Source organism: Pristis pectinata, chromosome 5, assembly GCF_009764475.1.
Source record: "Pristis pectinata isolate sPriPec2 chromosome 5, sPriPec2.1.pri, whole genome shotgun sequence".
NCBI classification, from domain to species: Eukaryota; Metazoa; Chordata; class Chondrichthyes; order Rhinopristiformes; family Pristidae; genus Pristis; species Pristis pectinata.
Genome location: NC_067409.1, coordinates 58,162,297 through 58,185,410, shown reverse-complemented (window position 1 = coordinate 58,185,410; position 23,114 = coordinate 58,162,297). Strand labels below are relative to the sequence as shown.

At 38.7% G+C, this 23,114-nt stretch overlaps 1 protein-coding gene across 1 annotated transcript in view; it reads left to right on the top strand.

Annotated features, from left to right (window-relative positions):
• Positions 1 to 23,114, top strand: part of si:dkey-256h2.1 (uncharacterized protein LOC337520 homolog) — a 115,399-nt gene that overhangs the window by 40,560 nt on the left and 51,725 nt on the right. Inside the window, exons 5-6 of the mRNA XM_052016769.1 lie at positions 13,596 to 13,736; positions 14,378 to 14,499. Coding sequence (XP_051872729.1) covers positions 13,596 to 13,736; positions 14,378 to 14,499 — 263 coding nt within the window. The remainder of the gene's footprint in view (positions 1 to 13,595; positions 13,737 to 14,377; positions 14,500 to 23,114) is intronic.

Here is a 23,114-nt window from a genome sequence, read left to right as displayed (position 1 = left end):
TTATCCCCTTTCATCCTCCCTCTCTTTCTGCGACCTTCATTGGTGTTGGACAAAGCAGCATCCTCCATTGCTTTTCTTCATTGAGATGGCCCTGATTTGTTTCCACAATTATCTATCCAGTTGTAATCCAGCAAACTTTTTTTTTACCTGCCTCTGTACTAATACCACTGAACATATCCTTGGCCCCTTCCTCTTCCTGATCGATATTTTATAAGTAATTATTATCTCCTTTAATGGAGGTCAATTGTTATATATGCTGACAACACCTACTACTCCTTTCCCTGTTCTCTTAGTATTCACCTTCCCTTGCTACAAAGTTGTTTAACCAATATGTACTTTTAGATACTTTACAATTTTCTCCAGTTAAATACTGAGCTGAAGGCTCAACTTATTATCGGTGACTTCTCTTTCAATCTCCACAATCTAGTGAGTGATTCTACTGCTCCAACTCCTTCCCCACAACATGACCTCCCTGAACATTGAGGGTGAAGTAGATTGTCTGCCTCCTAACATTCCACCAGACTCCATTTGAGCTTCCAGTCTTGTGTACGATTCCTCAAATATGCAATTAAATTCCAACATTACCCATCTCTCATGATTCAGCGAATGTTTTGCTGAAATTCATTTGTTACCTCTGGTTGTGACTATTTTAATGCTTTCCTGGGCAGCCTCATGTGCAAAAGTTTATTTTTTATGCCGTTAGCATATAGTGCCTCAAATTCAAAATTATTGCCTTTTAATTTAATTCCTTTATGCCTGGCCTTCCTATTTCTGCAACCAGCTGTAATCTGCTCTCATCCTTCCTTTTTACTTCCTGTTTTCTCCTCCTCCCTAAAATCCAACCTCATCAAATGTTTGGTTACATCTTCAAATGTGTTTCTCTTCTGGTTCTGGATAAAATCAGCACTAATTTTTGTCTGATTGTGAAGTGCCTTAGGATATTTCCACTATTAAAGACCCTGTACAAATACAAATTGTTATTGTAATATTTCTAGCATTCATGTTTCAGCATCTTTTGTTGAAGATCTCTGGGAATGAGTATGTTTATCTGGCTGCTGAATGTCTTCTCCTTTGAGACTTTCCTTGGGTAAGAAGAGCCTATTTCCTTCTATCCCTCTCTTTCAACTGTCTGATGAAATGATTCTGTATTGCTGTCTCAGTATTATTAATGCCTTTTTGTTACTTTTGATTTGTATCTTGGTTGTTGCTATTCTATTATTCCATTCTCTTTTAGGTGAATATGTCATTTTTGAAGGTACCATTGCACCCAGACCATGCAAACTATCGTGCATTTAACCTCTCTCCTATTGGTGGAAACCTTCATATCTACCCGCTCTGTCAAAAAAACTTAGATATACCAGAAAATATTGGCTGCATTCTTTGAGTCTTATGATAATCCTGACTTATGTGGCATTTAAGGCATCGAAATTATTTTTGTTTATGCTATTTCCACCTTTTTGGGTCTCAAACCGTACCCTTTAATACTGCTTTTAACCTTTCCTTAATTAGAACTGATCTTGCTTTAGTACTTAGTCTGTACATAGTAATCCTTCTGACATAGTTCCTGAGTGAACAATCCTTTATGCTTCCAATCTCACAGAAATTAGCTAACTGCCTCCATGACAAGGTGGTTTTCTAGGTATAGTTACTATTAGGACATTGTATTCAGCACTTTGTACAATATTATATGCAAGATTTCTCAAAATATTTTCATGGACCATTGTAAAGTGGTCCATTTATACATTGGAATAAGATTTAAGCAGGCAATTGGCACTTTTGGGAGCCTGCATTAATCTAGCAGCATCACGTAAAATAGTCTTGTCGCAGACTCCAGTATCATGATTACTTCATGGTGTAGAACATTTTCTTACAGAGGTGCAGAAGAGCAATTGGCTCAAAAAGATGCAACTAGAATCCCAAGGATGCAAAAAAAAATCCAGTGTCAAGTGCTGGAGACTCCTGTGCATTCTCGCATATGAGAACTTCCTTGATTACCATGTTTGATCCATACCTTAGCTGTCCTGTTTACATCAATTCACAGCTCACCACTAATATTTTCCGTCTTATGCAGTGCAAGGCCTGATATTGCGGGTGAGGATGGAACCTCTTTCAGGATGGTAGGAGGTTATTGAAATCTCGAAGTTTAAAGGAAACAGTTTCAGTTGTTCCCATTGCTCAGATCTTTTAGGCAAAGTTTACTTGATATTTGTTGAGGATCCTTTAAGAATATTCTCCTCCATAATGAAACAGTTAATTCTAAAATTAAGTTTGAAGACTGACAATTGCACAATTTTTTAAAAAGTGTAAAATTGAGGAGATGCAGATGTCTTAAAACGTCAATTTCAGGAAGTAAACAGAGAAGTTAACAGTGATGGAAGTTATTGAGTCAGATTTATAGATGTTCTAAATAGCACAAATGCTAACATGAATGGACATACAACAACATCTGTGTAGGAGATCTTTCAAGCTTGTGCAGTTTATATCTTCGTGACATTGTTAAGTGGCCTCAAAATAGTTTTTACTGGCACCTTTTGCAGAATGATTACCTACAATGTTGAAAGATGAGCAAAATTATTGCGAAATGTATGAACCTTATAAAGCATCAAAGATAGCAGAGAGTACTTTTTTATTTGTGATAGAACTTCAGTTAAAATGGTGGACAGCAGGCTGATGTTGATTTTCAAAACTGGACAGCAGGCTAATTATGTTCACTGTCAAGAAAACCAAGTCAGTGACTTCAGACACAGTTTGACAAGTGCATTACTAACTTATGTAAAAAGAAAAGGCTCTTCAAAGATGATCACAAATGTTCTTGTCTTCGTACTTCTATCTAAAGTAGGCAAGAGTTGTAGTTGCAGTTTATGTTGCAGTTGTATAAGTCATTGGTGAGGCCGCATTTGGAGTACTGTGTACAGTTTTAGTCATTCTTGTTATAGGAAAGATGTGGTTAAACTGGAAAGAGTGCAGAATGATTTGAGGATGTTGCCAGGACTAGAGGGCCTGAGTTATTGGGAGAGGTTGGCCAGGCTAGGTCTTTATTCCTCGGAACGTAGGACAATGAGGAGTGACCTTTTAGAAATGTTTAAAATTATGAGAGGCATAGATAACAGTCTTTTCCCCAGGGTAGGGGAGTCCAAAACCAGGGGGCATCAATTTAGGCTACGAGGGGAAAGATTTAAAAAGGGGCAACTTTTTCATGCAGAGGGTGGTGAGTATATAGAATGAGCTTCAGAGGAAGTGGTTGAAACAGGTACAATAGTATCATTTATGAAGGACTTGGATGGGTACATGGAGGGGCGGGGCTTAGAGGGATATGGGCTGAACACAGGAAATTGGGACTAGCTGGGTAGGCACCGTGGTCGTCATGGACTCGTTGGGCTGAAAGGTCTGTATTCATCCTGTATTGCACTATGACTCTGAGAGAAAATAAGTGATGAAGGTGTGTGCAGAAGTTGGATATAGTGAGACCGCTCAGAAATGATTGGTCTTATTTGTCATAGTCATCTGCATCAATGTTCCTTTGAAGTGTACATAATGATAAAATATTGTGGTGTTGTTTGGCAAAATAATGCATCTCAGCTCACAGTAACATAGTGCCTGTCATATTCTGACCTACAGCGTTAGAGAGATTTATTTGAGAGGAAGAGAGGTATTCTATTGAAAATAGACAGGTTATTAAAAAAACGTTTAAACCATTTTACTATTTTCATCTGTCTTCAAAGATAAACATGGAACTTGTGCATATTTTGAATGCAGCCAAGTTTTTCTATACAATGTGAGAGTAATGAAGCCTTCATGACCTGATGGAAAATAACTTGTTGCCCAATTCAATAAAGGAACTTTCTGGCATGTACAGCTTAATTACATTGGTAGGGATGAATCGTTTGTTAGAAGATTATTCACTAGCTGGTGTTAAAGGGAAATAATGTACCATGAATTGAGTACTGGAAGAGTATAATAGAACTACATTTAGATTAGTTTATCCACAGAATGACTTTGGGAATGAGAGTATTGTCCTTAAAATAAACAATTACTTGGAATTTGTGATTGCAATGATGATGAACCTGCAGCATTCATTGTCTTTACTGTTATACTGACATTAACACCCACGCGGGCAATTAAGTGTGGAAATATTGCAATTGCTCCTACTCGGGGTCTGTTGCAGAGTTTGGGGACTTTCCATCAAATAACGTTAAGGTTTATTTAAATCCTTATTATGGTGCTGTTGTTCTGAAATATTTAATGTGTATGTGAATGATCAATAAAAGAGACCAATAATTCAGAAGTCAACAGTAAAGTATTAATTTAATATGATGTGCCAAGGTGCTTAATGTCCACTCTAAATGTTCAAGTTTAACTTTCTCTGAAAAGTCATCAATACCACAGGGAAAATATTTCCTGTGTGATAGATTACCACGCTTTGCCGTGAATCTTGCATTGTACTTCATATTAACTTTTGTTTTGCAAAAGCTGTGAAGCTATTTTATGAATTTATGCTAATGCCACTCCTTCAACCATCCATCAGTGACTGAAGCAAATAGACTGAGTATACAAAGTCAAAACTTGATGGCAATATTAAGACTAATGTTATGAATATTAGCACATTATTTGTTGACAGAAAATGTTACTTGTGAGCTTTCAAGAGTACATTGATTATTATTTGCAAGTCTGTTGGAATCCAGAAGTTGTATGGATATTCAGCATTCAATGTATTACTTCATTGTCCAGTACACAGGCATGGGGATATTCAAAAACTATTTATATATTAGTGCTCTTCTTTTCAAGTAATTCACTTGTAACATTGTAAACATGGTGGGAATATTTTCAAGCAAAGAAGAACCTAACATTTTTATATATCTAGTGAGCATATTTATTATGCAATATCTTCTTTGGAAAATTTTGCAAGTTTGTTTGTTGTTCATAATTAATAAAATAAAAGTTGCGACTGAAAATATGCTATAACTCAAAATATGTGTGGGCAAGGCAGTGCATTAAACAAATAATACCAATTAATGCATTAATCTAAAGGGTTTCCATTTACATAGTGAACATCTTTATTAGCAGATTATGCAGGTTCTAATGGATCTCATATGAATACATAAACTTCTGGAAGTACATCGTGTTTGTGTATTTGTAAGTGGAAATATAGTAACATTTTGATGCTTAAAACTGGTAGCAGATTTTACTTAATGCCTTTTGAAACTTTCTGCTTTTAACATTCATATTCACAAATAACAGTAAGGGAAAGTAAATAGAGAAGTTTATCCAGCAGTAAGGAGGAAATAAGTTAGAGGGAAGAGCAAGTGTTCCTGTTTGGAGTGCAACAAATTGCCCAAAGGTGAACCCTAAGCTTTTCTGTGACCATATGCACAGCATCATAAGCTGATTTATTTGTAGCTGGCATACATTAAGAAATCTAACTTAATAAAAATAATTATATAAGCACCTGTCCACAGCAACATTTTTCTCAGTTTCTTGTTAAAAATTCTTCATTTATTTTCAGGCCTTTGAAACAGGCTCTTCCTCTGAGTTATTGACGTAGGCTACTTAAACACAAAGCTAAGGCATAACCATTACTTTTTGAAAATAAAAAAAAACTGCAGATGCTGGAAATCTGAAACAAAGACAGAAAATGTTGGAAACACTCAGCAGATCAGGCAGCATCTATGGAAAGAGAAACAGAGTTAATGTTTTAAATCAAAAACCCCTTCATCTGAACTAGGAAAGAGAAAACAAGTAAGTGTAGTTGCAGAGAAGGTTGGGAAAGAATGAATGGGACAAAGTGAATATCTGTGCCTGGGCGAGGTTAGGGTTGCTTTGGGCTAATGGGGCAGTCAGAGGGTAATAATACAAATAATTGTACTTTTTGAATTGAAAAATTATAAAGTTCCTTGATTTGAATAAACATTTACTAAATCTGACCATGTGAATAAAACTATTACAGAATCTCCTCTCAGTTGAATACATGTATAATCATACTATTTAAATTTAAATATTAAGTCTCTCCTTTCTTCAAAAGGTGAATGTTCTCATTCAAAACATAATTGCGAAGCACTGTATTGTACTTAGTAGACTATCTTGTAAATTGACTGGACTATACCAGATAGCTGCTGTTTCTCTTGTGATGGATGGAGATTCAATGATATATTATTTAATTGAGATATGTCTATTTGATACATTTATTGAGTAATTTATTGGATTGCAATAAAGAAAATATTACTTTCCATGAACCAATCAAAAATGATGATTTGTCCCCAAGCAGGACCCCAACAAAAACTTTTAACGTCCCTTGCTGTGAGCAATCTTATAACTGAATTCTGAGCTGACAGAGAATGAACAATTTGCTGGGACATAGTCATATTGAAACCTATTTTTTCTCAGTAGACTCTGGTGTGTTTGAATAGGTCCACAGTTAATGAAAGTTTGAAAAAACTGTAAATGCTGGAAATCTGAAATAAAACACAAAATGCTGGAAACACTCAGCAAGTCAGGCAGGATCTTTGGAAAGAGAAACAGTTAACATTTCAGGTCCATGACTCTTCAGATGAATCTGAAACATCACAGGTATCACCATATCACATATGTTGTCTCTCTTATCACTTAAAGAGTGGGGTTATATTTGCTACTTTCCAATCTGTGGGAGCCAGTCTAGAATTTATGGAAGTTTGGAAGATGAAAAACCATACTCATAGTCATCTCCTTCAAATTATTAGAAGATCATCATGCCCTGTGAATTTGGTGCCCCTCATTCCCATTAATTTATCCAATACAATTTTTTAAATTAGTGCTCATTTCTTTCAATTTTTTCATTCACATTAGACCTATAGTTCTCTACTGTTCTACCAATCACCTTATCTATGTGAAAAGGACTTAGTTCATCAATACATTCCATTTTGTTTTTTTGGCTTTGATTCTGCTATAATTTGGTGAAGTAGAGTAATGTGTACTTTTTGATTGCTTCAATGTGTAACCTGGTATTTGGAATGCTGAATAATTTCCCAAAAGGATCACAATTTTGTTTCCAATATTTTCCTTTCTTTTGAGCTATCCAGAGAGTATTTTGAAGAATCCTTATGATTTTTTTTCTCTTGCCTTTTGGCTTGTATCTTTTGACAACATCTAAAATGTTTCTGAAAGTTATTGGAGTTCTGCAGACATGGTTCTGGAACATGGTTAATTGCATAGCTCTTTTGCATGCATGGCATCGTAGCTGAAACACATGTAGATTTAAGGAATTCAGCACTTAGAAATTCTGAGTGATCAACTGTAGAAATGAAGTTGTGCATTGTATATTGTGAAGTTCCAGCATTGGTAGTGGCTTAGATGTTTGTTGCCTGAAGAATCAATGCAAACCTAAACAGCTTTCTTGTGAATGGCAGGACTGCAAACATTTTCATGTAATCATAAATGTTTTCCTGATCCCATGATGATCACTGTGTTCAAGGTTTACTGTATGTTCTGAATAACATTTCAATTATGATAATTCTGTTGTTTTTGAGAACATCAGCACCAATGACTGATATTTTGTCTCTTCATAGTACTTTGTGTATTCCTTTTATTTCACACCATCCACATATCATTGCTTTGTAACATATAGTGTAGTCTCTGTTTCTTGTCCGAAGCCACAATTGTTAAGATGAATTATTTAGTTTGTATTAGTGAAATGAAGCTTCATGTACAAATATTGTGCTATCCACTGAAATGTCATGCTGAATGTTAGAATGCATTTGGTAAAGGAAATCTTGAATTTACTGAAGCAAGAGAATTATGATTGCTGGGAAAGAAAATCAAAGTGATGGCCAATAAATGGATCTTCACTGCCCTATCCCACCAAATGAACCACTTAGCTCACACACTGCTGAATGTCCCATAGCCTCCACAGTCCTGAACCAGCATCCTCTCTCATCCTCACATTCTGTTGATCACCAGGTTCTAAATCATTGCTTAGGCCTTTCACCTATACATCACATCTTGTGCACAACATCAGCTTTATAATCCCAACAGGCACATTGTCCTAACATAGGCACAATACATCATGTTTCTCTTGCTCTTGGCATCCGCAGTGGGATACAAGAGGAGGTAGCAGCAGCTAACTAATGGAGGGACAGATCCACAGATGGGAAGGTGATCCACACATCACTGAAGGTGTCATTACTGAATTCATGGGTAGTAGTGGCCATGGGGTTAAAAATGACTCTGTCCCTGAACGGCCAGAACCTTTTTGGCTATGGATGAAGATCTAGGAAGTGGAATTAATCTAAAGTCTATTTCTGGTTGGCATGGATTCAATGAGCTAAATGGCCTTTTGTACCATATTTATAATATTATAATAATTATTACGCAATAATGCTACATTCTTTGATCCATTATGGCTAATCTTCTTCCTCCTATCCCACTTCCCCTTCATCTTATAATTTCTGATTGACAGATTGCAGATGGCGTAAATATGAACTGCTTACTTCTCCACCACACCCACCCCTACTCCACAAACTGCCCTTGGAGCATTCTCCTATCAGATAGTCAAGCATTGTAACACAACCAGACAGTGATAGAAGAGGGGGAAGACTAAGACACAATGGCAGAGATTTTGCTGAGTTCTGCCATTAGTTCCACAAGAAAGTGAAGGTGCTTAGCCTCCTCATTGCTGGTAATTTCAGGGCTCGCCATGAATGTGGAAGATCCAAACTTACTGGCTGTGATCCACTGGTGATTTTCCAGCTGCATTCTGTTCTTGGAGGCCAAAGATGGAGCAGGAGATTGCTGGAATTCCCCAGCATTTGTGGTAGGGAGACTGGTCTTGTGGCATAGGATCCACATTTGAATGGGTATTAAATGACTGCAAGGAAGAAAGGGAAGAATAAGTTAAGCAGACAGTGATAAGTGGGATGTGCAGGGATCGGTGCTTGGCCCCCAACTATTCGCAATCTATATCAATGATTTGGATTAAATGTAACATTTCCAAGTTTGTTGATGAGATGAAACTAACTAGGAATGTGAATAGCAATGAGGCTGCAAAGTGGCTTAATGAGGATGTGAGTGAGTGGGCAACAATATGGCAGATGGAGTACAATGTGGGAAAATATGAGGTTATCCTCTTTTGTAGGAAAACCAGAAATACTGGGTATTTTTTAAATGGTGAAAGATAGAGAAGTGTTAACGTTCAAAGGGATCTAGATGTCCTAGTACACATCGCTGTAAATTTTTAAAAAGATTTCTTTATTAGTCACATGTACATTGAAACACAGTGAAATGCATCTTTGGCATCGAGTGTTCTGGGGGCAGCTCGCAAGTGTCGCCACACACCCGGCGCCAACATAGCATGCCTACAACTTCCTAACCCGTACATCTTTGGAATGTGGGAGGAAGCGGGAGCACCCAGAGGAAACCCATGCAGACAAGGGGAGAACGTACAAACTCCTTACAGACAGTGGCCGGAATTGAACCCGGGTCGCTGGCGCTGTAATAGTGTTACGCTAACTGCTACACTACCGTGCCTGCATAAAACATTCATTCAGATGTAGCAAGTAGTTAGAAAGGCATATGGTAAATGGCCTTTATTGCTGGAGAGTTTAAGTACCAAAATAAAGATGTCTAACTACAATTATATAGCGTCTTAGTGTGCCCACACTTGCGTGCAATTTTGCTCTCCTTCCCGAAAGAAGTATATACTTGCAATGGAGACATTAGAAGCTGCAGGTGTTGAAATCTGGAGCAAAAAAACAAACTGCTGGATGAACTCTGGGTCAGGCAGCATCTGTGGAGGTAGAGGGACATTGACGTGTCTTTGCAACAGGATATACTGCAATAGTCATAATGTAGTGAAGATTTACCACACTAGTTCATGGAATAGTGGATCTATAATACAAGGAGAGATTGAGTAGCTCAGGCTTTGATTCTTTTGAGTTTATAAGAATGAGAGGTGACCTTGTTGAAGTGTAAAAGATTGGTTGAGGACTTAATAGGACAGTTACAGGGAAGATGTTTCCCTGGTTGAGGGACCTAGAACTAGGGATCACTCTTGCCATTTAGGGCAGAACTTTGAAATTTCTTCATTCAGAATCTTTGATATCTTCTGCCCCAGAGGGCTGAGGAGGCTCAGTCATTTATTGCACTCAAAACAGATCAAGAGATTTATGGATGTTAGACAAATCAAGAAATTTGGAGGTAGGGCAGGAAAGTGGTGTTGAAGTAGAAGATAAGCCATGATCTTATTGAATAGCAGAGCAAAACTGAAAGGCCTAATCTACTCCTACTTTTTTTTTATTATTTGTATTTGCTTAATGATTTTAATTATTTAGAAATGTCTTGTTTTTTAATTAAAAATGTAAGTATTATTAATATCTTTAAATGGTTTTAAATGGTTTTAAATGTTAGAGACAGAAGCATTGAAAACCTTGATGCTTTGATATTTGGCAAGCACAGTGCAAACTAACAGACTAAATTCCTCAAGTGACTTTTTGAGACGAGGCTTGTTCTGACCCAATCACTTGAACCAGTCCCATCGCTAAAGGCCCTCTTGCAACTAACAGGAGGTCATACTAGTGGTTCAAGGGGTCTCGGCCAGCAAGATTCTCTCTCTGGATGCAGACAATATAAACGCATGATACTGAAGCATTTTAGCAACTGGTGCAGGTTGTGGTCCCATTCAACAGAATCTAGACCAGTCTCATCCCAAACACCAACTCAGACACTGGCACAGCATGTTGTTGTAAAGATGAGCTTAAGAGCAGGATTTGCATTTAATGAGTCACCAGGTAGCTAGAGCTGGTGCGGGAGGTGGGCGGTAAGAGTAGTACTGGGTCAGCTCTCAAGTGGGTAAGAGCACACACAAGTTCTGTGTCAGAGGACTCAAATGAGGACTTCATTGAGACAGTCTGTAATTGAAGACAGATTAGTCTGCATGATGAAATGTTTGGTGCATTGTCAGGCCTGCCAAACAATCTGCATGCGTTGTCAAGTGAAGGAATCCAACACCAAGCTGACACAAAACTTTGTGCAGAGGTTGGAACTAATCCTATGCAGTAGGGATGTGCTGAGCAACTCCATTTGCTGCTTGTGAACCTAACTGTCAAGCAGCATCTGACAGGAAACATCTCAGGTTCTATGGTAGTAGAAGTAGAAGCCACTAAACATCTGGTTGTTCAGCTCAGCGGAAGCTTAGTTATCTACCACGGAAACTCAGGCTGCTGCCATCACTCTGTGGTTACCAATATCCAAAGGGGCTTTTAGGTTGTCAAAGCAGCCCAGCAATATGTCCTAAAACAGCTTATGAGAATTGCTGTCTCAACTCTGTAGAGTTAGTGCCACACTCTACAGAGATTCAATCTGCTGTGGTCTGGGATGATACATTCACGATCCCACAATTGGCACTCTGCCAGTACCCATAGTGTTCTATATGCTGCCCAGAACTGCTTGAGGTGTCCTGCAGAGCCATCAATGGTCTCCTCCACTGCAGGCCAGCCATGCTGCAGCTGCAGGGAATACATAATAATGGTAGAGAAACAGGATTTTGGAGTTCACATCTACAAATCCCTGAAGCTGGCAGCACAGGTGAATAAGACGATTGAGAAGGCATATGTGTTTCGTGTCATTATTGGCAGAGGCATGGAATATAAGAGCTGGGAAATTGTGGTAGAATTGTACAAAACATTTGTTAAGCTAGAGCTGAGCTTGCCACATTACAGGAAGAATATAATAGCAGTGGAAACGATACAGAAGAGATTGATGAGAATGTGCAAGGACTGGAGAATTTGTAATGAGGAAGGTTCGCTAGGCTGCATTGATTTCTTTGGAGATTTAATTGAGATGTTTAGACAGCGTGTACCTATGTCCCTTAGCAGAGGGGTCAATAATGAGTGACCATAGATTTAATGTAGAAAGATTAAAGGAAAAGAGGAAAAAATGTTTTCACTTCTAGGGAAATGGTGGTCTGGAACCCATTGCCTGAAAGGGTGATGGAGGCAGAAGCACTCATTAAATGTCCAAGTATTGGGTATGTGCAGCAAGTTGATTACTTTACAATGATACAGGTGGAGATCTGGAAATAGCTGTACGAGTTTACTTTCCAAGCTGGCAGGAACAGGATGGGCTTAATGGCCTCCTTATGTGCCATATATTTTTATAATCCAGGAATTCACTTTGTAAGTAAAAATGTTGAGAAACTAATAAGACTACACAAATTTAAAATGCCACGATGTGTTCCTTTAAAACAAAATATATTATGCTTCCATTTTTATATTGATACAGGTGATTCAAGTGCACATTAACATCAAAAGTGGCAGTTACACTTAGCGTCTTATTCTACAGTGAATTTTATAAATTCAAAGTCCAAGTTCCATGAAATCTATTCTGGAGCCCATCTCAGATAAGTTTGAGACCAACCTTCTTTGCAACCCAACTCTAATCCAATTCAGAACTTCTTTATTTAAAGCTCTGTTTTTAATGTGGAGAAACAGTTAAAAAGAATGGTCTCCATTTCCCAATTGGTTAAAACTAAACTGATCGCAATATCCATAATTTCTGTTGTAAATGTCATAAATTATATAAATCTACCTGAATTTTGTTAAAAACAACTCATATCACTTTAGAGATATAAGACTGCAGATGCTGGAATCTGAAGCAACAAACAGTCCACTGGAGGAACTCAGCATCTGTGGGGGGAAGAGAAAACTGCATCACGAATGAGAGTGGAGAGGGAAGCTAGCCAGTATAAAGAGGAGAGGGTTAGTGGTGAGATGTGTGCCAGTAGATGATTGGTCAACCAAGAAGGGGTGAATATTGATGGGCAGATTGAGCCAGGTAGGGGAGGGGTAAGGATGGAGTTGGGAGACAGAGGCAGGTGGATAATAGGTGGGCAGACAAGGTAGAGTGAAAAATGGCCTCACCTGGCTTCATCTGCCTTGTGATATAAATATAAGTCTTCCTCAGTTGTGACACTGGATCTGAAGTTTAGTTCCTCTTTATATAACTGCAACTGATACAAATTTGTACATTATTTATGAAATTTTATGAGCATTGTTGTGTAGGTGCTTAGACCACGCAGAGTTTGCATACTTCTATCAAAATAACAAACCTACTAAGGCTTACAGCATGATTCCAAAGCAGATCCCCATAAATTTCACTTAAGTAGACTGAAGTTCTGCACTGTAACAAAACTTGAGGTGATATGCTGCAAATTTACCATAAATTGTGGCAAGTAAAACCCAAGATTATAAAAGGTACTTTATAAATCACCAATTTCATATGTGATGATTTCCTAGTATGTTCCTTTTAGACATGGGAACTATTGTATCTATATCTATCCCACTGAGCAGTTTATCAGTTATGAGCAGAGGTGCAATGGTATTTAGTTGCAATTTCTCAGTTTACCCTCATGCTTTTATATGTCTTGTGGCCACGGTTACTCCAGCACAGATGACCTTCAGGTAGAAAATCAAGAAAACCCACAGAAAGTGCATAAATAACATAAAGTTATAGTTGGAGTTTAAGAAACCAGTAGAAATTCTGCCCTAAAGGCATTGGTGCAGGAGGAATATTAATAAGCAAAGTATTACATCATAGTTTTGTATAACTTGTTCGATTGCTTTATTATGCAGAAACCATACAAGAGTGAATGTGACCTTCCAACACACTCCCTCACCTAATTTTTTCTTTGGAATTAACATGGATAAAAGATTGTCGGAATTGGGTTGGTTCCTCTATCCATCACTCAATTTTATCGTCTGGCAAGCTGAATGGTAAGAAACCACAGATACTAAACAGGAGCCCTTATCATCATTTGGGTTGGTTTTTACACATCATAATTTTTAATGTCATTTTCTCTGGTTTAAGTCTACATTTTTTCTCTTTACTTCTTATTTCAAAAGAAGTCTGCCTTTCAGTGTGAGAATGCCTTGGAAGTGCAGCCTTAAACTTATAATGACACAGCAGGCCATTCAGCCTAATTGGGTTCATGTTTTCTCCCAAGGGAGCAAACTCATTAGTCTCATTCCCATCTCCTTATTTCCCTGTACTCCTGCATTGTATTCCGTTTCACACACGCTCATCAATTACCATTTGGTTCCTTCTGCTGTTAACCTATACCAAGAGATAAATACTTGTCTTTGGGATGTGGGAGGAAACCAGAGCACTCAGAGTAAACCCCCATCAGAAGTATGTAATAAAATTTAAAATTACAACTTGATATTGAAAAAATATATTATTAGATAGATAAAGTTTACAGTATAATGTGCTAAAAGCTGCACAGTGCATGTGAATTTCCAAGCCTAAAGTTTTGGTAACTTTCCACCAGAAGTGTATACTGTATATGTTCAGTGTATGCAAAACTGAGTAACCACACTGCCAGTTAAATTGAATAATTATTTACTTTTTCTGCAAGGTTCAATTATATGAAAAACTTGGAAGCAAAGCTTCAGAGGCCAGCTTTTGTAATAAATGTGTTCAATGACACAGTAATGCAAGGTGACAAGGGAGTTGTTGCGATTATTGACCTTCCAGAAGGTAATGTAATTGATCTCTTCCACAACCATTTTACTATGATGCCGTTTATAGCTATACTTTCACTGACTGACATATCTCTAATTTCAAATGCTTACTTCCTGTGATGTTATTAGTGGACAAATAAAATATGATTCATTTACTGGCTTCCTACTTTTAGCAGGAACATTCTAGCTAATTACGTGAAGTCAGTGCTTCCTCAAAACAGACACCTCAAAATTAGAGACACAAGAGACCGGCAGATGCTGGAATTTGGAGCAACACGAAAAGTGCTGGAGAACCTCAACAAGTGAGGCAGCATCTGTGGAGGGAAATGGACACACGAAGGGTCTCAACCCGAAACATCGACTGTCCATTTCCCTCCATAGATGCTGCCTGACCCGCTGAGTTCCTCCAGTGCTTGTTGTGTTGCTCCTCAAAATTGGAAACTGCATTTTCTATCAACTCTCGCCTCATTTTTAAACAGCCGTCACATCACATGATTTCAAATTACTTCTTTTTTCCAATGAAAGCATTTCCAATTTTTTCAAGAATTCTTTTGAATTTGTATTTACTCAAAGCAAGCATCTTGAGAGTCTTTTCACCTTCTAGTCCTGGATGACCATCCAGTGAAGACAGATGACATCATTTTGACCCCTCTATAAGCTCTATTCTTGGATGAATCACTGTACATCTTCCTTGCTTGCATAGCAGTGAGATTTAGTTGATTTGATATAAAGCTTCATTTATGTTAGCATTTAAATTTGTGGCTACAATCTAAGATGATGCCATGTTGATCAAGTACTACAAAAAATGTCAATAGGTAATACTTTGAATAAGATTGAAGCTGACAATAAGAACATAGATAATCCCATTTCTATTGAGAAAAAGTTCCTCTGTGTTGGGGGCCAAGATTATATCCCGTACATCCTGGAGCTTTGCTTTATTAATTTCAGGCTGTCAAAGAGAAATTCCAAGGAACTGTGTTTTGTATGCATACGATGTTTGATTATTTCCTCAGAGAGCATGCTTGAGCAAATTGGGTGTGTTTCAGGGAGGACTTGGCATAATTTTTTTTATATTTCATGTGGCACTTCAAACAAAGATGAGGAAAGGTGGCTCCTTAATAAAATGGAACAGGGAAACCAGTTGTGTGAAGCCTGAATGTTTACAGTCAACATCAAGTAAGACACAAGGGTATGGGGAGAGAGCAGAAATATGGTATTGAGCTAGAGGATCAGCCATGACTGCATTGAATCAGGTTTGAAGGACAGAATAGTTACTTCCTTCTCCTATTTTCTATGTTTCTAAATTTTAAAAATAATTGAATGACTATATCTGAAAGGCATTTGACTAAGTTGATCCAAATTATTGTAATTGTATAAATCCCAGTGATATCATAATTAGAATATTGGGAGTAATTTGAGAAACTAGATTTTAAAAAGATATCCAGTTTGTTGGAAGAGTTTGACATGGATGAATCATGCTGTTTGGTATCAGCTCAATTTTGTTGAAACACAGCTTATTTGTTTAGCATGAGTCATCAAACTACATTGATGCTGCAGCACGGAAGTAGGCTATTTGGCCCAACAAATCTATTTACTTGATCTGCCTCCTAACCTTCTTCTTATCCCTTATCAATCGATTTGTTTTACGCCTCTGAAATGCATTATATAATTTCTTCAACTACTCCTAATGGAAATGAATTCCACATTCTAACCATCCTTCAGCTAAGTCTCTGCTCAATTCCTTATTAGATTAATGAATGAGTATTTTGTATTTATAGTCCTCAGTTTTGGTCACCCTCACAGATGGAAATGTTTTCTCCATGACAAAGTAGTCATAGAATCAAGCAGCTTGAAACAGGCCATTTGGCCCAACTCATCCATGCCAACCAGTGGTAACACTTCGATACTAACCACATCACCCAGCATTTGGTCCATAGCCCTCTACGCCTAAGCGATGTAAGTGTTCATCTAGGCACTTCTTAAATGCTGTCAGCAACCCAGCTTCAATCACTCTCTCAGGCAGTGCATTCCAGGTACGTACCACTCTCTGGACCAGTTTCCCATGTGGAACTTTGTGAAAGGCTCTACTAAAGTCCATGTAAATCACACGTACTGCCCCACCCTTATCAAGATCCCCCTCATATCCCCTCTAAATCTCTTTCCCCTTGCCCTAAATCTGCGTCATCTAGTTTTATCTACCTGTGATATCGAGAAAAGTTTCCTACAGTCTACCCAATCTATACTTTATTTTATATACCTCAATCATGTCACCTCTTAACCACCTCTTAACCACCTCTGCTCCAGGTTTAACAGACCTAGCCTCTCCAGTCTCTCCTCATAAATGAACTTCTCCATCCCAGGCAACATCCTGGTGAATCTCCTCTGTGCCCTCTCTAACCCTTCCTATGGCATGGTGATCAGAATTGTACGCAGCACTGCAGCTCAGATCTGACCAACATTTTATAAAGTTGGAATATAAACTCCATACTTTTATATTCAATCCCCGACTAATGAAGGCCAGTATCCAAAATGCCTTCCTAACCACATTATCTACCTGTATTGTCACCTTCAAAGACCTATGGACTTCTACTCCAAGGTCCCTCTGTTCCTCAATAATCCCAAAGACTATGGTGCATGTCCTAGCCTCATTCATGCTCCCTAAATGAATCACCTCACATTTGTCTGTATTAAATTCCATCTGCCATTTTTCATCCCATTTCACCAACACATTGATACTTCTCTGCAGCCTAAGACCACCTTCCGCACCATTACCAACTCCACCAATCTTCGGCTCATCCATGAACCTACTCCCACATCCACATCCAAGTCATTCATGTATGTTATAGACAGCAAGGTTCCCAGCACCGATCATTGTGGGACACCACTAGTCACAGGCATCCAAATGCAAAAACAGCCCTTTACCATCACTCTGTCTCCTATTGCCAACCCAATTTTGGATCAAGTTTGCCAACTTGCCATGTATCCAATGGGCCCTAACCTTTTGGATCAATTTCCCATGTGGGACCTTGTGAAAGGCTTTACTAAAGTCCATGTAATCACATCTACTGCCCCGCCCTTATCCATACATTTTGTTACCACTTCAAAGAATGCAAATTGGTCAGACAGGATCTGCCCTTGACAAAACCACGTTGGCCATCTCTGATTAGTCCCTGTCTTTGCAAGTGACTATTAATCCTCTCCTTCAGAAATTTTTCCAGTATCTTCCGTACCACTGATGTTAGGCTCGCAGGTCTATAGTTACTAGGCCTTTCCCTGCTGCCTTTCTTGAAAAGGAGGACCATGTTTGCTGTCCTCCAGTGAAGATTTAAAAATCTCATCCAGAGCCACAGCAACTTCTTGTAGCAGCCTGGGATAAATCCCATTCAATCCTGGGGATTTATCCACCTGTCAAGGCATTGTGCCTGCTCTCTATTTATTCAGACCTGCATTCAACTTTCACCTACACCCTCACTGAATTCTCCAAATACAAAGTCCATTTCCTTTGCGAATACCGATGGGAAAAATATTCATTTAGGACCTCACCTGTACCTTCTGACTCCATGCACAGATTGCCCCCATTGTCCATAGTGGGCCTTACTTTTTCCCTGGTTACTCTTTTGCCCTTGCTATACTGAAAGAACGCCTACTGATCCAGGGTTCCCTATATGTGTTACTCCTGGCCTTAATGTTGACTTTGAATTCTTGTTACTTCTCCTTTGAATGCTACCTACAGTGCAGATGTATACTTGCCTGCAAGTTGATGCTTCCAAACTACCTTTGCTAGGTCCTCTCTTATGTTAATGAAATTGGCCTTTCCTCCGCAACCCCCCCCAGTAAAGACATTTATTTCTGGTCTATCCCTGTCCTTTTCCATAGCCCCTTTATAATATGCAGAGTTATTGTTACTATCCCCAAAATGATCTCCACTGACATTCCCTCTGCTTGACCAGCTATACTCCCCAAGATAAGGTCCAGTATTGCACCTTTCCTCATTGGTCTATCTGCATACTGCTCCGAAAAGTCTCCTGGACACGCCTCTTTCCGAGCCCCTAAATGCTAAGGCAATGCCCACTAATATTTGGGAAATTGAAATCCCCCAGTACAATAACCCTGTTTTTATTGCATCTTTCTGATATATGCTTATGTAATCACTCCTCTATCTCCTGTTCACTTTGGGAGGTCTGTAATACAGCCCCAGCAAAGTGACGTCACCCTTTTTGTTTCTAATCTCTACCCATATGGCTTTGAATGATGAGTCTTCTTGGAAATCCTCCTCAGTACTGAGGTAATGCAATCTTTGACTAACAGGGCAATGAATGCCACCTCCACTTTTACTGCCCCTGTCTCGCCTGAAAATTCTGTACCCAGGGATATCGAGTTGCCAGCCCTGCCCATCTTTCAACCATGTATCAATGATGGCAACAATATTGTAGAGCCTCCTGTTAAGTAAAGCTTTGAGTTTATCTACTTGATAAACTCTTTGCATCCTGATGTAAGATGGAGGAGAAAAGAAAGAAGTGATTAAGAGAAGATCGGATGTGATAGAGGAGAAATAGATAGCAAGTCCAGTAGGCAAGTATGTGAAAAACAAGGGAATTCAAAGCTAAATTGCATTTATTTTGATGCAAAGAGTTTAGCAAGTAGATGAACTCAAAGCTTTACTCAACACAGGGATCTACAATATTATTGCTATCATTGGTACATTGATAAATGGAAGAGTCCTGATGTAATGTCTCGACCTGAAACGTCGACAATTCCTTTCCCCGCACACGCTGTTCGACTCGTTGAGTTCCTTCAGTAGTTTGTATTTTTTGCTCCAGATTCCAGCACCTGTAGTCTCTTGTGTGTCTCTTTAGTTAATTACTGTATATATCAGTTGTTTGCTTTTAAACAAACTAAAATAAATTATGTACAATTTTCCCTCAGGAAATAGAGTGAATTAGAGACCATTATATCATGTAATATTTAATTTCAAATGACTTTTAGCAGCATCTTTAAATGCAGGAGGAATAATTGTAAAAGCAATAAAATTAATAGGATCCTAGATATTATAAATAGGAATATCAGGGAGTAAGCTTCAGTAGTGTTCACTTGATCATCTGCTGCAACCTTGTCCAGGACAACCATTCAATCACTACGAGCCCAGATATGAGTGAGGAATTATAAATGCCAAATAAGATTTGTAATTTAGGGTCTCTTTTGTAAGAAATACAGCAATCATGGGCAATATAATAGAAGTGTCTGAATTTATAAAACAAAAGGCAAAGATGGATAGAACCAGAGTGTTCCTGATCATTAAAAGATTGAGAGCTGGTGAGCGTAAGTACAAGATTAAATGTAAGAAATTTAGAACAGAATTTAACTGACTGCATTGTTTTCCCTCAATTATTTAAAGAGATACACTGTTCAGGGAAAATAATAATTTTCATTCAATAATTATAGTGCTTATTTGCAAGGTAATTAAAATTGAAATTGCTTAACACACGATATCCATATTATAGATGGGAAAAACTAGCAGATGAGTAACTCCCTTGGAGCATTTAATATTGACATTTCACATTCTTTTCTGCAACATAAAAGCGTGTCATTTCTAATATCACTAATTGGACATTGTTGTGTTACTTGCTAGATGTCACATTATGGCAGCTTCCTGATGATTAGCTTTTCACACATTCAGCCCTAAATTACGTCACTTTGGTCCCCTCCAGATGTTATTTTAAAATTAATAGTTTATATTTGGCTGAATGCCACTCAAGCCATTAACTAGATTTGCTAAATGTAACGACAAGGGTGAATAAAGCTGTTTCGAAGGCACTAATCTCATGAAGTGTCGTATCCATTTTAGCCTACCAATCTTTAGAGAAGCCAGACCACCCAATTCTTCTTAATTTCAAGAAATACCCAAGCACTCCGAATACAGTGAAGGCTATAGGTCCTTTTAACATCCTATTGTGCTGATCCTTTAGAATTACCACACTGGCATTTACATGATAACAGAAAATAGTCCAAGTGTGTCCTACCACATAGCAAGATTAATCCAATCTGCCTTTTCCCAGTCCTCTGTAAAGGAATGGAAGATACTCACTTGGGCTTTACCAAAGCTATTAAGCTCCAGGTATCATTATAGTCTGGGTCCAAACATACACAAAGGAACAGTCCTTAAAGACAGAATTTGACTGAACACTTCATCAAGAAGCACTAGAAGGAATAATAAATAAGAATTGGGGAGGAACTCTTCGCTAGCTAGAGTCAAAACTACGATAAAGGAAGATGGTTGTGGCTGTTGGAGGCCAATCATCTCAATCTTAGGACATTGCTACGGGACTTCATCAGGTTAGTGTCCTAGGCCCAAACATTTTCAACTATTTCATTAATGAATTTCTTTCATATAAGGTCAGAGGGGGGAATGATTGATAATGGTTGCACATTGTTCATTTCCATTCACAACTCCTTAGATAATGATAATAATTGCCTGCATGCAGGAAGATGTAGAGAGTATTCAGACTTGGTGCTATCTCTAATGTCAGGCAGCAATCATTAACAAGAGAGTTTAACCATCTTCCCATGATCTTAAACAATATCATCATCACCAAATCCTTGTATTTGGCATTAACCAGAAATGTAACCAGGCCAAGTTCATAAATAATGTGGAAACAGCTCTTGACTCTCCATATATTTTTCATCATTTACAAGGTGCGAGTCAGGAGTGAATTAGACCTTCACTTACCTAGATGAGTATAGCTTTAAAATTGCTCCAGAAGGTTCATACAATCCAAGACTAACTCAGCATGGTTTGCATTCTAGAAAATTCCTCTCCTACTAAAAGAGATTAAAAATTAACTCTGGAAGATTCTTGGTCATGCTCATTAAACCAGCATCTTATTGGTTCATAGACCAATATCAGCCTCCTCTAGGTATCCTCCTTGCTGTTTTAAACACTTCTAAAGAAATTTCATGGACTAAATGCAGCAACAATGCATTCCTGCGGAAAGAAAACTGTCCTGATAGCTAACAGCTTCTTAGGCAGTCCCTCAATTGGAGGATAACTTGCTTCTATTCTGGGTTTGTGAATCCAGCGGTGGCTACTGAGGCCAATTTGGGAATGCAGACTCTTCCACAGATGGGGTAAGAAGTGACTATCAGAGCAGGTGGGTGGGTGGGTTATGAGATGGTCCACTCCTTCCAATGCTTACGCAGGGCTTCCGTGTGTCCCCAGTGCATGACCGTGAGGTTCTCACCACTATCCTGGATGTTCCTTCTCCACTTTGAGCAGTCATGGGCTAGAGCTTCACAGGAGTCAGTGGAGATGTTGCACTTCTTCAAGAAGCTCTGAGCACATCCTTGAATCTCTCTCTCTCTATCAATATTTCTCTAAGCCTGGTCTCTTGGTCACTCCCAACTTTAGTCAGTATTGATGATTGCTCCTTTGGCTGGCAAAATCCTAAGCTCAGGAAATTCTCCACTGCATCTACATCTCAATTCTTTCCTCCTTGGTTAAAATGCAGTGGCTGACACACTGGACTCCTTAAAAACTATCAAGTCTGCACTAATATTTCCAGATGTGGCTCGGCATCAGTTTTTTGTTCCATAACATAGTGTGAACTGCCTTGGAAACATTTTGCTACATTAAAGGAACTTAATAAAGGGATGTTGTTGTTGTTCTGGTGAAGGATCATTGACCCAAAACATTAGCTCTGTTTCTCCTTTTGCAGATGCTGCGTGACCTGCTGAGGAGCCATGATATCTGTCGACTTTAAACTAGGCATTAATCTGTTAGCCTTTATCTCCTTTTTTCCTAGGTTTCTATGGTTCTGGGGGAAAACATCTGGGCATAGGGAAGGAGGGTTGTGGATTGGAAAGGGATCAGTGATTCGGGCAGCTGGTTTGGGGAGGGAATCAATGGGTAAGAAATGCCATTGTTGATTGGAGTTTGTTGGGCTCATATCGGGTGAGTGGTGCAGGGGACAATTGGTGTGGGGTTTGAAGAATGGATGATGCCTGGGTATGGGGGCATCTCCGGTGATTTGTGGGGGTTGTGTAGGTTGATTGGTTTGTGTTATGTGACCAGTGGTTGTGTTAGGTTATCACTAGGAATCAGGTCTGGTTATTGAGCAGGGTGGGATTTGTTTTGTGTGACCAGTGGTTGTGAGGGGACAGATGATAGATAAGATTGGCTAACATGTGAGTTAGAGGGATGTTGGACGAGGATCTTGAGTTTGGAGGAGAGTGGCTGTGTATTGGTACCATAGAAGGGTAGTGTGCAGTGCTTGACGGCGAACAGGTAAGTAAATAACTTAATTGTTACCTACAGGGTAACTTCCTTTACTTGCCGAAGTGAACTTATTTGAAATCGTTTCCCAGTTTCAGACTGGGACCCGCTCAGGGAGGTTCTTTTTAAATTGTGCAGCTGCAGAGCAAGCAATGCTATTGAAAGCTGACTCCATAGTGAATTCTCAATGGCAAATGTGTTCTGGAACAATAGAACCTAATTTCTCCTTGCAGTGTCCTAAACTAGAGTTGCAGTAGAAATGACATCCCTACATGTATGCCTGAAAGAGAAACCGGTTGCTCCTAGCAAACAGAATTTAGGATAGGAAGTGCTTGGTCGAATTGGCAGAATGGTACAATTTG